Below are 14,741 nucleotides of genomic sequence, written 5' to 3'. Positions count from 1 at the left end.
GCCTAAAGGGACCCATTATGATCAGCTAGTCTAACCACCTGCATAACATGATCATGGAACTTCATCCAGTAATTTCTGTTTGGAACTCAATAACTTTTGCTAGAGCTGGAGCTTGTATTCCATGCAAACTTGATTAAAGATTGAGTGATAGAGAGAGACTCTACCATCTCCACTGTAAACTGTTCCAATGGTTAATTACCCACACTATTAAAAACATGCATCTTATTTCCAGTTTGAATTTTTTAGCTTCAACTTCTAGCCACTAGATTTTATATGCTAGGATAAAGAGCCCTTCTAGTACCTCATTCCTCTGAGGTACTTACTATGGCCCCAGTGAAGAACAAAAACAGCCAGCATTACTTTAGGGCTGTAATTAGGGTTGCCAGGTAGTTGAAACAAAAATACCAAACACTCTCCCCCCCCAAAATGAGAAAAAATTCTGTTGAAGGGAAAAAAGGGGGGGAGGGGAGACCAAAGTTGTTGAGCAAGACTTTTATTTATATTAAAATAAAACAGCATGAACAGCATGTCCCCTTTGAGAGTGAGTGCAGGGATAGGAACAAGGGAGTGGTTGAACACTAAGACCCAGGGGAGTCACTGCTTTCCCTTGATCTTTTTGCTGGCAGCCATGCAGAACCAGGTAAGCATGAGGTTTGGGGGCTGGAGGGGGGGGGGGGGGAAGGGAGGCCAGGCGCTGAGTGTTTGTAGGGTTGCCAGGTGCCCGGCATTTTCACCTCCTGGACCGGGGGGGGGGGGGGGTGTCAGAAAATACCGGACATCTTAGGTGTCTGGTATTTTCAGAATTTTTTTTTACCGGAAAGGAGGCGAAAATGCCGGACTGTCTGGGTGAATACCAGACACCTGCCAACCCTAGCTGTAATACTCAGACCTCAGTGGTTCAAAAATTAGGGAGGTAAGCAACTAGTCAACTACCCAATAAGCAGAGGATTATCGGGTAGTTCAGTCACTACCTGACTAGTTGCTTCCCCCCCGCCCTTGTTGCCTCCATATCAGAGGCAGCAAGGGGGACACAGGAGCCGGTGCTGGGGGAGTCATGTTAAAAGCTGGTTCCTCCCAGCACTGTCTCCGTGGGGGATTTGGGGTAGGCGGGAGCAGGGAGGCAGAGGCGCAGAGGGGAAACAACTCGAATGGGGACTCAAGCAGTTCCCGCTCGTGATGGGTCCCGGCAGCTTTTGAAATGAAGCAGGAGCCCTCTGGGCAGGCGGCTTCAAAGGCAGAAGCGCCACAGATCCCTGCTGCGCTTCTGCCTTTGAAATGCAGTAAGAGCTGCGGGTAGCTCTTACTACATTTAAAAGGCAGAGGTGCAATCAAGATAGTGAGCGCTCCACCTCCCCTTTAGCGACTAATGGAGTAGTCATTGGAAATTCCATCTACTACTTGATTAACTGATTAATCAAAATGTAACATCCCTATCAAGAATCAAAATTAGTATGTCAATTTTAATCAAGAGTCGCCATAGCCTGAATTAATTATTTACCATATAATAATTGACCAAGTATTATTATATCAGCTAAAATTGGTGATAACATGGTAAAAGCATCCTGACTTCTTAATAATTAAATCATGCTGTGTTTTAATATCATTGGCATGAGAAGTAATTCTTCCCCTCTACTCTGCACTGAGTAGGCCTCAATTGGAATACTGTGTCCAGTTCTGGGCACCACATTTCAGGAAAGATGGGGACAAATTGGAGAAGATCCAGAGAAGAGCAACAAAAATTATTTAAGGTCTAGAAAACACGGCTTATGAGGGAAGACTGAAAGAACTGGGTGTTTGGAAAAGAGAAGACAGAGAGGTCTTGCAGCTTGCAAGCACCTAAAGTGTGTTACAAGGAGGAGGGAGAAGAGTTATTCTCCTTAACCCCTGATGGTAGGACAAGAAGCAGTGGGCTTAAATTTCAGCAAGGGAGGTTTAGGTTCGACTTTAGAAAAAACTACCTAATTGTCAAGATGGTTAAGCACTGAAATAAATTGCCCATGAAGGTTGTGGAATCACCATCATTGGAGATATTTAAGAGCAGGTTAGACAAATATCTGTCAGGGTTGATCTAGCTGGTACTTGGTCCTGACGTGAGGGCAAGAGACTTGATGATCTCTCGAGGTCCCTTCCAGTTCTAGTATTCTATGATTCTATGTGCTACAAAGATCCACAAGAGACATTATACCGTGGCTTGCGACCCTCAGTCTGAGTGTCTCTACTTTAGGGGTTCGGAAATGGAATGTCCTCCCACTGTTAATACTTGGTAGATTTAACACTTCAAATTTATCTCCTTTTGTGCAGATCTTTTGGTAATTTACAGTGATGTATCACACCTCATTTTTTAACAGAAGAGGAAATGTAATGCCCGACACACTCAAATACCTACCAACACACAACTGACTTTGAGGTAGGTTGAGACAACATTAAGATCACTACAGGAAATTCCAGCCTTAAAAGCAGTTCTCACAAAGAATGTACTATAACCATGCAGGCCACAAAATGTATTCTTCAAAACTTCACTTCTTAATGTACATTCATTAATTACATTTGTCTCCATCCCGGTTAGCTCTCATTGCCATATTTTGTTAGCATTCATAATTTTATGGTTCTCCCACACACTTGCAACAACACAAACCTGACGAATAGCTTCCAAATTTTGCATAGCTCCATGTATGACATTATATGCAAAATTATTTAACGAGCTAATTCACATATAACACTACATTTTATTTTAATAAACTGTTTGGATTTAGTAGTGGTGAAGATGACACATTCTTTAGTGACTGTCAGGTCAATAAATGGCAACCCCTTCCTGCCAAATATTCGAGAGTCAGGCTGAGCTATGAGCAGGCTTGACAGAGCTGCTAAATGTTTGCATGATAACAGTCAGCCCCAGGCTCTACTGAATGTATTATTCTTAACATGGACAAAGGGAAAAGTATAATTAAAGTGTATGATAGCCGGCTATGCAACTGGAAATCTAAAAGACTAGACTGGATGTTCCAAAAGACAGGAAACTAAGTTCTTTTAAAAACAGTGTAAATACTTAACTACAAAATAATCTCTCTCTATATAATTTTTTTTCCTGCAGGATGACATAGTGACATCATCATATCGCAGCGCCCATAGGCTGGGGAGTAGGTATGGGAGAGTAAAGCCCGGCCTCCAGCCCCGCCCCTTCTACCCAAGGTCCTGTCCTTGGAGCCAAGCCCCACCCACTGCCAGCCCAGCCCTCTCTAGGAGCCATGTGGAGAGCTGGGACTGGTGCGCTGCAGCCTTGGCCTGGTCCTCCCCAGCCACTAGGGGCAGAGCCAGGGCTGGCGTGGCCTTGGCCAGGTGAGCAGGGTGGGGGAAGGGGGGATTGGAGGGGAGAGGGCTGGAGCTGGTGTGGCTGGGGTTGGGGTGGGAGAAAGAGCTGGGGCTGGCATGACTGGACCCTCCCGGGTAGCCAGGGGGAGAGCCGGAGTTGCCTACTCCCAGAGAGAGGGGGGTTGGCAAGCATAGTAAGGAGGGGGCACAGCCCCCTAATAATAATAAAATAATCTCAAAGTTCAAATATATGATTGCAATGTGACTGCAACATGTATGTTTAACAGACTCAACAATCTAATAGTCTATCAATACTATAATGCATCATTTTCTCATCCTCACTATATCTTGATGATCTAGGTATTGTACACCAATTCTCCAAACGAGGAAACTGGGACCAAAGTTTAAGTAACATGCCTAAGGCCACAGGAGTGTGAAAAGACAGAGTTTGAGATTACTGGGTCTGTATGTGCTCAGAATAGTGCAAATAGAGTTATAAAAATTATGTACAACAATAAAGTCTACATTAAAATCCTGAGCAGAGAAGTTTATTATAAATTAATATGTGTGGGTGAATGAACTATGCAAGTATGCTTCTGAGCTTTCCCATCTAGAGTTTTGCACCATTAAAGTGTCCAGGAAAAGACAGAGATTTTCAATCTTGGAGTAAGGTAGGTAATTTTTAGAAGAAAATATTTTATATTTGAGTATAATGCAAACCTAAAAATGTTAAACACATTCCCTAATACAAACATCTAAACATTTAAATGCATCCATATGGAAAAAAGAATTGGCTTCTCGTTTGCTGTCAAGTGGAACAAACATTCTGCTTCAGACCAAAGTGTGGAATATTTCATATAATGTGGAACTTGAAAAATAAGCACGCAACTCAGGTGGAAGCGTGACTCTCTGGTGAAACAGAATTATACCCTGTTTACCTAGGGGACCTGTATACCACTGTTTTTGAGGATTAATGACTTGTGTAAGGCTAATGATTTTAATGCCTACTTTTATTTTTGAAAGTTATATTAAGCACGCATAAACATACACATTAAAAAGTAAGATTTGCAATATCCAAAATGACAGAAAAGGAAATGTAAAATAATTGCCTTCAAAATACTTATTTCCTAGTCTTCTATTTTTCCAACATGTACACTTGATATCTAGCAGTTTCCGTTACATCAGTCATGGTAATTTATTGCCTAAATGGCAAAAGGAAAAAAGTATGTCTTATTTCTAGCAATGATATTAATCTTCCATGACCAAGAAATGTGTATTCTTTTTCCATCAATCTAATAGACAATTAATTTTGCACTTTCATAACTATATTAAAAATACTTGTTTTAATTTCTCAAGAACTGGTAAAAGCTTTACATAAGCTGCACTATAATGAGTAATGTGTTGTTTTAGGCTTCTGAGCATTAGAGAGTATTCAGAGTTCAGCCAAACAGAAGGAAAAAGACATCAATTGGAATACTTTTTTTTTTCCCCTGTAGTGGAGTCTTAGCTATACTTATGAGGGTTGCAGTATGTTTCAGTTGGTTTTCAGAATATTTTGTAGCCATAAGCAGCAATCATAAACCAATAATCTAGTACCCACTGGGAGGTGGCCATTTCCATTATAGCAAATTTTAATTCTTAAATTTCTCTCTTAAATCTGCAAACAAAAGCCCATCTGCCTTGAAATTAGGGTTATGTTTGGAGTTGAGGTAGTCTTTTCTGCCAAATGGGAATTCGGTTGCACAAAGCATTCATGAATGACACCCAAAAAAGGGAGGCACAAGGAGTCCAAAAAGAATTCTAATGACTTTTTATAACCAGTAGCAATAATTTGGACAAGAAGAGGGCTATATTAATTCTACCCCTATAACAATGCTCTGCAAACAAATCTGAAACTCAGCTCCCTTATCTGTCAATACCACAAACATTAGAATGCTTTATTCTTGATCATGCACTTGTACCAACTGCAACCTCCTTTACTGTCAGACATACCTGACAGAAAATTCCCTACTACACTAAAAGCATACTGAAGACATAACTACCCACTCCTACATTACAAAAGGTAACAATAGATCGAAGTGTTAAAAATGTTCCTTTAGCCATAAGAGCAATTCACCTTATACACTTAAGTATCAGTTACTGAGATTCCACCACTTAGTAGTGGATTTTTCTAAGTATCTGGCCGTGTGTGCTCTCTTCTCTGTATCTGACAACAGAATGGGATCTCAGCACAGGAATAGCATCAATCACACACCGAGTCCATCCAGGACAGTAAACTTACTTGAATTCATACCTTGCAAGATTAAACAACACTAATCAGATCATCTTGAGCATTTTTATTTCTGTATACTTCTTAACTTAGAACAGTCTACTTCACACAGCACATGAATGGCAGAAAATGCAACCAGAGCCAGCATTTTCAGTTTAGAACACAATGTCATTTTGATTCCAAAGTACACATAGCTGAACAGTTAATGCAGATGCAACGGGGGGAGGGGGGGGATATTGGTACACAACAGTCAAAACAAGTCCAGATCCTTTATTGTTCTTGTTCCTATCCTCCAAAGGTAAAGTTGCCAACCCTCTAGGATTCTCCGGGAATCTTCAGGAATTCAAGATTAATATTTAATTAAAAATTATGTCTTGTTATGAAACCTCCAGGAACATAGCCAACCAAAATTGGCTCTGTCCAAAGGACAATTCAGTTGTGTAATTATATAAGAATCAGAGAGAAAGTGGGGTGTGGGATTCCTCTTAATTTGTAAGATCTATACATCTGTAATTAAAATCTTTTGGTGAAAAACAAGTACAACCACACCTATGTAAAGAGGATTCCTAAATTAATTATTAGAAATATTTTTTCTCTTTAAGAAAGGTTTTATAGGTCAAAGGATTTCACTAGATAGTTGCAACAGTATAAGATTTCTATGTACTGGACACATTTTTGTCCTGAACTATATTTAGTTGCCTTATTTACTATGCAACTAGAATAAGAATATTTTTTCTTTAATTTGTCAAGGATTGAAAATTGTATGAAAATGAACATCACCTCATAGTGCCCTCGGTTCATGGCAAACAAAAGTTATTCCAAATTCAAGGGCAGTTTAGCTCTGGTTCAACTCCTAGAAATGTCCTCAGTCAACAGCCATCACTAGGAGGGCACTGCACTACACAGGCATATGGCAGGCAGATAAAACTTGCTCTTTTCTTACTTGCTATTGAGTTTCAAATCTGTCATGCAACTGGTAATACTGTAAATAGGTTAGAAATTCATGAATGCAGTTTTTACTTCAATTTAATACACTCATTTTATGAATGGGAGCACCATGATACACACATTCTAATAAAACAGTGTAATCTTTAAAATAATTTCTTTAAAAAAAAAGTACAGTATAACCAGAGTGTTTTTAAATGAAACTATTTAGGATAACATCAGTTATTTTGCATTCATGTTTCCTAACCTTCTACATGATAGATACTTTATTCCAAGATTTCAACCATACTCCATATGTCTTTTCTTTAAAACCCTCTTTACTTATCCAAACTTATGATCCTTGACATTTCAATTGTTCAAATGGAACAAAGTCCCAAGTGAATATAAATATAGCTGCTCCAATCCCCTCAAACATACTCATTTAATCATAGCTTGAATTTATTATTACATCAGGTGCAGGTAAAATGTCGACCTTATTATACCGATATTCGCCATTATCAACAAAAGGTGGGCTAACTGAATTGAGTCTTAACGTCAATTCTCTTTATATTTATATTTCACTCATTAGCAGTTAAAAAGGCTGGTGCATTTGGAACATTTCCTATTTTCAGAATAAAATAAGTCTAGTTTTGCATTCTTATGAATTTCCTGCATCTCACTCACACTTCATCAAGCTTATTGTTCCTTACTGAAATAGTGATGGCAGACATCAGGATTCTGAGTGTGGCATAATAAAACACAGGAAATGTAAAAAACAAATGGAAAGACTAAAAAAATTCTGAAAAAAAAAATCCCAATATAAATATTCCTGGATTTTAACCCTTTTGTTGTGCAGGATATTGCACAACAGACCGAGTTCCTAAGGTCTACAATAACCCAGCACAATATTAACACAAAGAAACTGAATGCCACAACCACCAGAAATAAAATGTTTATTGTCTTAGCTCCAGTCCATTCGAACTCTCCTGCTCTTTCCCCTTTTCCTCGTTTGGTTTGCCGTGCTTATTTTTTATCGGTTTAACAACATTTCATTTATCTTAAACATGTTTAATATAACTTAACATACAAGCCACAGAACACACAGAGAAAGGCCTAGTGTCTGCACAACAGAGGGCATGCACAGCCCCTGCCAAAGGAGTAGCAGGGGTGGCCAACCCGCGACTCTTTACTTAAAGAAATACAGCTCTTGGTAGTTCTGAGCCGCATGCCCAGAATGCTCAAGGTTGGCCGCCATGCGCACGCGCCCAAGTGCCTGGAGGGAGAAGCGTGTGGCGGCGACTCCGGGACCCAGATATTGGGTTAGAGCCGAGGAGGGATTGGAGGGGGAGGGAGGAAGATACCTGGCTCTGGGGGAGGGCAAGGGCATTGGGTTAGAGCGGGGGGGAGGAGTGAAACAGGCACTTGTGCTAATTTACTTTTCAGTTCAGTTTAATTTTAAAAAACTCACAGGACATAATAGAGCAGTAGTGTTAAATTTTAAATACATGGTGGGGGTGCTTTTTTTTTTTTAGTGTGAGAATATTACTGTATTTTTAAAGTTTTTTTTTTTAATTTGATGTTTGTTCCTTATCAAGTTCTCTGAAGATCTATAGCCTGGCTGTGAATTTTTTTAAGTGATTAGAGACTTTTGTATTGGTTTTTATCCGAAATGTCCTGTAATGTTATTTTTATCACTACATTTTGTGTAATCTATCTATCTATCGATTGATATATAAAAATAAATATATAATACGTGGCTCTTCGCACTCTATCCACAGCTATTTTGGCTCTTCATCTCTAACTGGTTGGCCACCCCTGGAGTAAAGGTAGAATCTTGGAACGGAGCGAAAAGAATGGAGGGCACACAAACATAGAACCCTTGCTTTGGCAGTAGGGTAAGACATTGTGAGGCACAGAGTCCCTGGTTTGGAGCAGAGGGGAATCAGGGTGCACTCTGAGTCCCTGGATTAGGGAAGAAAGTAGGAATGGAGAGCATGGCTGATGGCAGACAGAATTGCTGGTAGAAGGGGAGAATGAAGAATCCTGATATGCAAAGAGAAGCTAGGGGAGATGTAGCTGGGCTCTTGGGTTGAGGGTATCTGGGCTGGGGGTTGTCCGTGTCTGGGCTCTGGAGTTAGCGGCTGCAGGTATCTGGGCTGGGGTGATACCCCATGGTTGGCCTCCATGGCTGCTGATGTCTGAGACCAAAGGGTCAGAGTTTTCCCCCAAGACATGGCACATGTGACAAGCCCAGACTGAAGTGCCCGGCAACAGTGTAACAGAGAAATAGGAACTGGGTTGTCTCAGAGGTTTCTTAAATTCTCTGGCAGAATGATTTTTCTTGTGTCTATTGTTACAGACATACTTGTTAACAGATACTTTGAAATAAAGTACCAAAACAATTGAAACTGGTTTGATTATATAGTATTCTTTTGACAAACAAAATATGCCTACTGTAAAATTTTAAAATATTTTGCACGGAATTTTTAATTTTTTGGCACAGAATTCCCCCCAGGAGTAACATCTGCAAATGCGCAAATATACATACATATTCTTAGTAAAAACTGATTTCTCAAAAGAAAAATTGAAAGGATGTCTAACTTTTCAACTTGTGTGAAAGTCCTGTTTTCCTATACATTTTTAATGGAAGGCTTAAAAAAAATGTTTAGTCTCATTCTCTATCTGGATGCCAAAGGTGGCAATTTCTTATTATATTTAAGTTTCTTCCCCTGATTTATTCAAATAATGTAGTAATTGGAATCTTCTATTTTACACTGTAGCTTTTCTGTACCAATTTTACTAGTTCACAAGGCCAAATTTAAATTAACTTGAGGTATAACTAATAATACACAACTGGTTTTACAAAATTACAGTTCCTTTAGGCTCAGAAACTAATCAATTCTAAAATTGCAGAAGGCACTGCAATATGGATTTGAAGACATTTTATTGATTAGAATGTAAGTGTTCACTCACCTGGGGCCACTAAGAGTTGCAGTGTCTCTCACTGCCTGCGCCGTCTCAGAAGCAAAATCTAGAGCGCCAGCCATTGGTTTGGTTACTGTGCCAACCAGCCCTTTCCCAAGGCCTGATATGAAACCACTGACTCCTCCTTCAGTTTTGACACCTTCTACTGTCGAGGTGATTACACTTGTTAATCCACCAATGATACCTAACAAAGATAACAAAAACTCTTTAAGTGGGCCAACAGTTTTGTCACTAAAAAGAAAACAGGATGTTATTACAGCTAACAATGTTAAATGATTTACTTCTGCTGAAAGTTCTTGATAGAAGGAAAACATACTATCTACTAAACACAGCCCATTAAAAATTTCAATGACGAATAGATGTTTTGTTATTAATCTCATAGTAGTCTTATATTTGCACAAAACATTGTATCCCAAAGCTACACATTACAGAAAACTCCTGTCTACTTTTTAAGTGAAACTACCTCCAAACTGCGACAAGGATTTAGTAGAGTACAAAATATTACACTACAGCTTAAGACAGGAAATGAAAAATACAATGTTCAGTTGGAAATACAAAAAAGGATGAATGGGACAGGCACGTCATTCTTGAAAAATGTTAATGTCCAACAAATAACTATTCTTCTGTAGCTTCAGGGGGTAGCCAAGATAGTCTGTATAGGAAAACACAACAAATGGTCTGGTAGCACTTTATAGACTAACAAAACATGTAGATGGTATCATGAGCTTTCGTGGGCACAGCCCACTTCTTCAGATGACCAGAGTTTAGAGTTTAGGATGTGCAGACCCAAGGATTTTACACCATAGCCGGAAGACAGTAAACAGTGATGTTGAAGGTCTGAACAGTATTGTTGGTGCATGAGTTCTGGAGTTGAGAAGAACATAGGATATGCTAAATTTAATCGTTTCATTTAGGTAACTTTGGGATACAGTCGAGAATTTGGGAAAACTCCTATAAATTCAACAGACAGAATTTAATAGTTAACTGCTTCTTTGAAGAAATGGAAATTTGGAAACATTAAAAACAAAAAAGATTCAAGATCAAGAAGCCAATTTACTTATAAAATAGCATGATGAATGCTTGTGACTTTTCATTAACCCTAATCATATTTCAGATTTCACGTGTTATTTGCAACATCATTTGTACCTTATTTTAGAACACACGAATGTTCTATAACTGGAATAACCAAATGTGATCCATTTAGAACTTTATTGAAAACTTTTTTTATCCCTGCACTTTAGTTAACTACAAGAGTTAAGATATGGAAACAACTTACAGAAATTAACCTTTCCCATTTTTGGGCCATTATTTATCTCAAGTGATGGGGCTTCAACTAACTAGAAAACTATTTTATTCTAATATTGGGGAATGAGTAAATTTCCCTAAGTACAAGACTTTTTGGTAATCATACAAACTGCATCTGAAATTGCACCAGTTTACTGAAGGTGCAATTTTAAACAAACTTAATTAAACTGATACAAAATACAGTGTGAATATTCAAATGATTTAAACCTGGCTTACATTGATTAAGTGTAATTCAGCAGAGAATCGACTCAAACTATACTGACATTAACCTCAATCAAATTGTCTTCTGTGCCAGTTTAAATAAACAGTTTTTTTAAGACAACTGAAAGTTGAACAGATACAACTTTGAATATAGACAGTCTAAGTCCCGAGTTGTGCAAAAAACCTGAGGTCCATGGGAAATTGAGTGCAAGCAGGGGAAGCTAAAAACAAAACACTTATTCATTCATTTTTACCACTGTCTGAATATTATCTTATTATTTGTCACTCACAAAGAGACTGACTGTAAGTATATTTATTAACTTATATGGAAATTAGAAATGTTGTTGCTCTCTTTCCGAAATTTAATTTAATTTCGATTTCCAGTAGAACAATTAAATAAGACCTATTCTCAAATCTAGGTGCATTTGCCAAAATTAAAAACACGATCAAATTAAAATGAAAGCCACCAATTACTCTATCACCTTCAGCCACATTTAACTAGCCAGCGTGGAGTGGTGTAAATTGAACAGCGTTTTTTTTCTGAATCCTATCATTTTGGAACCACAATGACAAAAAAAGCAACTGATGTTACAATAATGTAATCTACAGATGCTCAAATTACCATGAGCAAGTCCATGGATCCCAGCTATGAAATGTTCTCCACTGGTTGCACCATGGTATCGAATGTACTCTCGTTCAGTTTGATGTCGGTTATCCATCGTCTTTCCCAAACCATCTGATAAAGTCCCAGCAAACTACATTAAGAAAAACAATTGGAAAAAATTTAAGAAATAAAGAAACGAATTCTAAATTATCAAGATTTGTTGCAACAAACTCTGTGTTTAGTTTTTAAACACTGATTTATGTAACTCCTTTTTATTGCTTTACTTTACAAATTATTATAGTATTAAAGATAACAATGTATCTAGTTCTTAATACCTGAATGTCATACCTACATGGCAGCATGAAGAGAGACATCTTTGTGGTATGAAGACATGCATCTACAGTCTAATTCCATGATCACTGTCTTATATTTAGAAATGCCTTGTTTGCATTAGTATTTTGCTGAAGATTGCCTCACTATTATAGTCCACTGGAAGTAGCATTAGTGTAAGGCCAGCCACTTGCATTATAAAATATTATTTAGCCCACAGCAGTTAAAACATCACTACCTATTCCATACTAGAGCTTCTACCGTTGCACCCATCAGTGGATTTGCATCAGTGGTGGGAAGTTTTAAGAAAAGTATTATTGTAATGGTTTGGAACTAGAGGAAAATGTTAATAGTACGATAACGTGCATCAATTGTACATATTTCTACAACTTATATTTGATTTTGTTAAGTGTTTCAGTATCTGGGCACTTTTAAAACAAACATTTACAGAAGTCATCCAGTTTTTCTCCTTTGAAATGCTAAATGACGTAAGATCCAATCTTGCTCCTATCAAAGCCAACAGAGTTTTGCCATGGAGCTGAACAAAAGCACAGCTGAATCTTATAAAAAGATGTTTTATAAGACGGTTACACTGTCTTTTTACACAGAAAGCAAAATTGGTCAACCTATTTTTCCCCAGCCAAATGTACTAACTCAACTTTGCTTTATATGTAAACCAAACTGAGCTTTATTGCATATAAAGTAAATTAGTCATTGCAATCAAAACACATTCAACAATACAGAGCCAACTTGTACTCTGGTCAAATGTATGTTTGCTAGCACAAATCAGGGTTCTCATTTATAAGCACAAACTCTCATGCTTTTAGCTAGTGTTATAAACTTTATATGTTTTATCAGAAAATGACGAGAAAGCACATGAACCTTTTTTGTCAATATTCAATTTGAAAAGTTCTAAAGGGACAGTAAATAAGAAACCACATCTATGCCTAATATAGCAAAGTCAAAACAAAACTGCTACAGATGATTAACTTTATTGTGAAACATCTCCAAAAACAAGTAGTTAAATGCCAGTGACCTAAGTGTAACCTTTTGGAAAACTCATTGGAATGTTATTTAGATATAAAATTATCCTTTTGCAGAGATATGTGAAAACCTTCAAGGCAAATGCTCCTGCCACGAGATCCAGAAATATGCTTGTGCTCGTAGGACTTTACATTTTGTAGCAAGTTAAGACGACCTTTAAATACCTTTTAAAACGTGGTTTTTAAGTGGATCTATATTATAGCCGGTGAGGTAGCAACCAGCAGATTGCCACTGGTGATGTTGGAATGTCAACAGTGGACATGGCAGACCTAGCCTACTCCTTGCTCATGAAGTTATATGCTGGTCACCCTGAAAGCGCCAAGGAAAGATTCAATGACTAGACCCAACAGATTCAGAATGACTGCTATCTGTGCTTTTGGGCTGTAGCAGTGCTTGCACAGCGTCTTCTCTCTACAGTCCCAGGAGATCCAATATCTCCTATCTACTCCAAGCCGGAGCACAACTCAGAGCATGTAGCCAGCAAGGTCAGTTGTGCAGTTGCACACAACAATGGAGAACTGTTGGGTGTGCTTGCCAAACAGGACAATCAGGAAAAGGTATTTTCAAAATGATCTGCCTGACACAATAACCCAATTTTTTCCCTTCTATTTATGTCTAGAATAGTGAGGCATGCAAGGCACTACATTTATGTCTAGAGCCCTGCAAATCTGCAAATAGCCACTATATATCCATGGATGTAGATATTCATGCCTCATTTTTGTGGATACAGATGCAGGCGCCAATACAAATTCTGTGTCTAGAACCCTGCAAATCTGCAAATATTTGTAGATCATATCTGCCAATGCAAATGTGGATACCAATTCTGTATCCGCACAGGGCTTTACTTACCTCTGCAATGTTTTTGAAAGTTGTTTTCCTAGCTACATGATTACTGGACCACAGCTTCTCCTTTCTTGCTAAGAAATGCAAACTGTTCAGAGCATCTTGCATTGTCTCAACAAGATGATTTCATCATATACATGAAAATTAAATCCCATGACTGTTCTTGTGACTTGGCTATTTGGACACAAAACAGAGTACACAGTTCATTGGCAACCGTTCATTTTGATATTAGAAGAGTTACCATAAGGATTTAAGTCTCATGAAATATGGGGTTGAGCAAGCAGATTTTCTGTTGGCTTTAGATTTTCAGCCCCAATGGAAAAATGTGACAGATCCTGAAAGAGTTGTCAAGAACTGACCTTGAATGACAAATTAGTTAGCTTGGTTGTGATGGTTGGTGAGCCAATCTGAGCAAGGTAAATTGTAAATTATTAATGAAATGCCTGGTCTTTCACCACAGTTTTCTTGGGAAAAATTGTTGCCCATTCCATACTTTCCACTATCACAATAATAATTTTTCTGTGTAAATTAGGCTTATTTGTTCTCTCCTCACATTTACCTCCTCTGATGAAAGGAGTCCACCATCTGTGTTAGTCAATAACAATTCCTGTTTGTTTTCTTAAGTAAAGCCACACAAAGAAAGATTCATATATGGTACCAGTTAAAAGTTCATCTTGTCATCATATGGCAATTTTAATACTTTCTCCATGAAGAAAGAAAAGCACAGTTAAACAGGAACACTTTGGTTTGTGTGTTGTAGCAAACAGCACCAAGGGCCCATTTTAGAAAGACAGACATTTGTTCCATGGCTAGACCATAAACATGTCATGCAACACAAAATGTTTTTTCCTTGATGTCCTGCCTCAAGTAACGTGATAAAATTCTACAAGGTCAGAACTGAGCGCACATGAGCACGACAGTACTGTT

General features: G+C 38.3%; 1 protein-coding gene and 1 long non-coding RNA gene across 11 annotated transcripts in view; one reads left to right on the top strand and one right to left on the bottom strand.

Moving 5' to 3' along the window:
- VPS13D (vacuolar protein sorting 13 homolog D) overlaps positions 1-14,741 on the bottom strand; it is a 223,547-nt gene that overhangs the window by 39,141 nt on the left and 169,665 nt on the right. For all 10 annotated transcript variants that reach the window (XM_075906827.1, XM_075906819.1, XM_075906820.1 and 7 more), the window contains 2 exons: positions 11,616-11,748; positions 9,476-9,671 (listed from right to left, as the gene is read on the bottom strand). In XM_075906827.1, the coding sequence (XP_075762942.1) occupies positions 9,476-9,671; positions 11,616-11,748 (329 nt within the window). The remainder of the gene's footprint in view (positions 1-9,475; positions 9,672-11,615; positions 11,749-14,741) is intronic.
- On the top strand, positions 540-3,873 carry LOC142819450 (uncharacterized). The gene is made up of 4 exons (XR_012897369.1): positions 540-640; positions 2,302-2,407; positions 3,092-3,336; positions 3,670-3,873. It is a non-coding gene; the product is annotated as an uncharacterized LOC142819450 (long non-coding RNA).

This window comes from Pelodiscus sinensis, chromosome 23 (assembly GCF_049634645.1).
Source record: "Pelodiscus sinensis isolate JC-2024 chromosome 23, ASM4963464v1, whole genome shotgun sequence".
NCBI classification, from domain to species: Eukaryota; Metazoa; Chordata; order Testudines; family Trionychidae; genus Pelodiscus; species Pelodiscus sinensis.
Note: the sequence above shows the minus strand (reverse complement) of the source record. Positions and strands in the feature narration are given on the sequence as shown.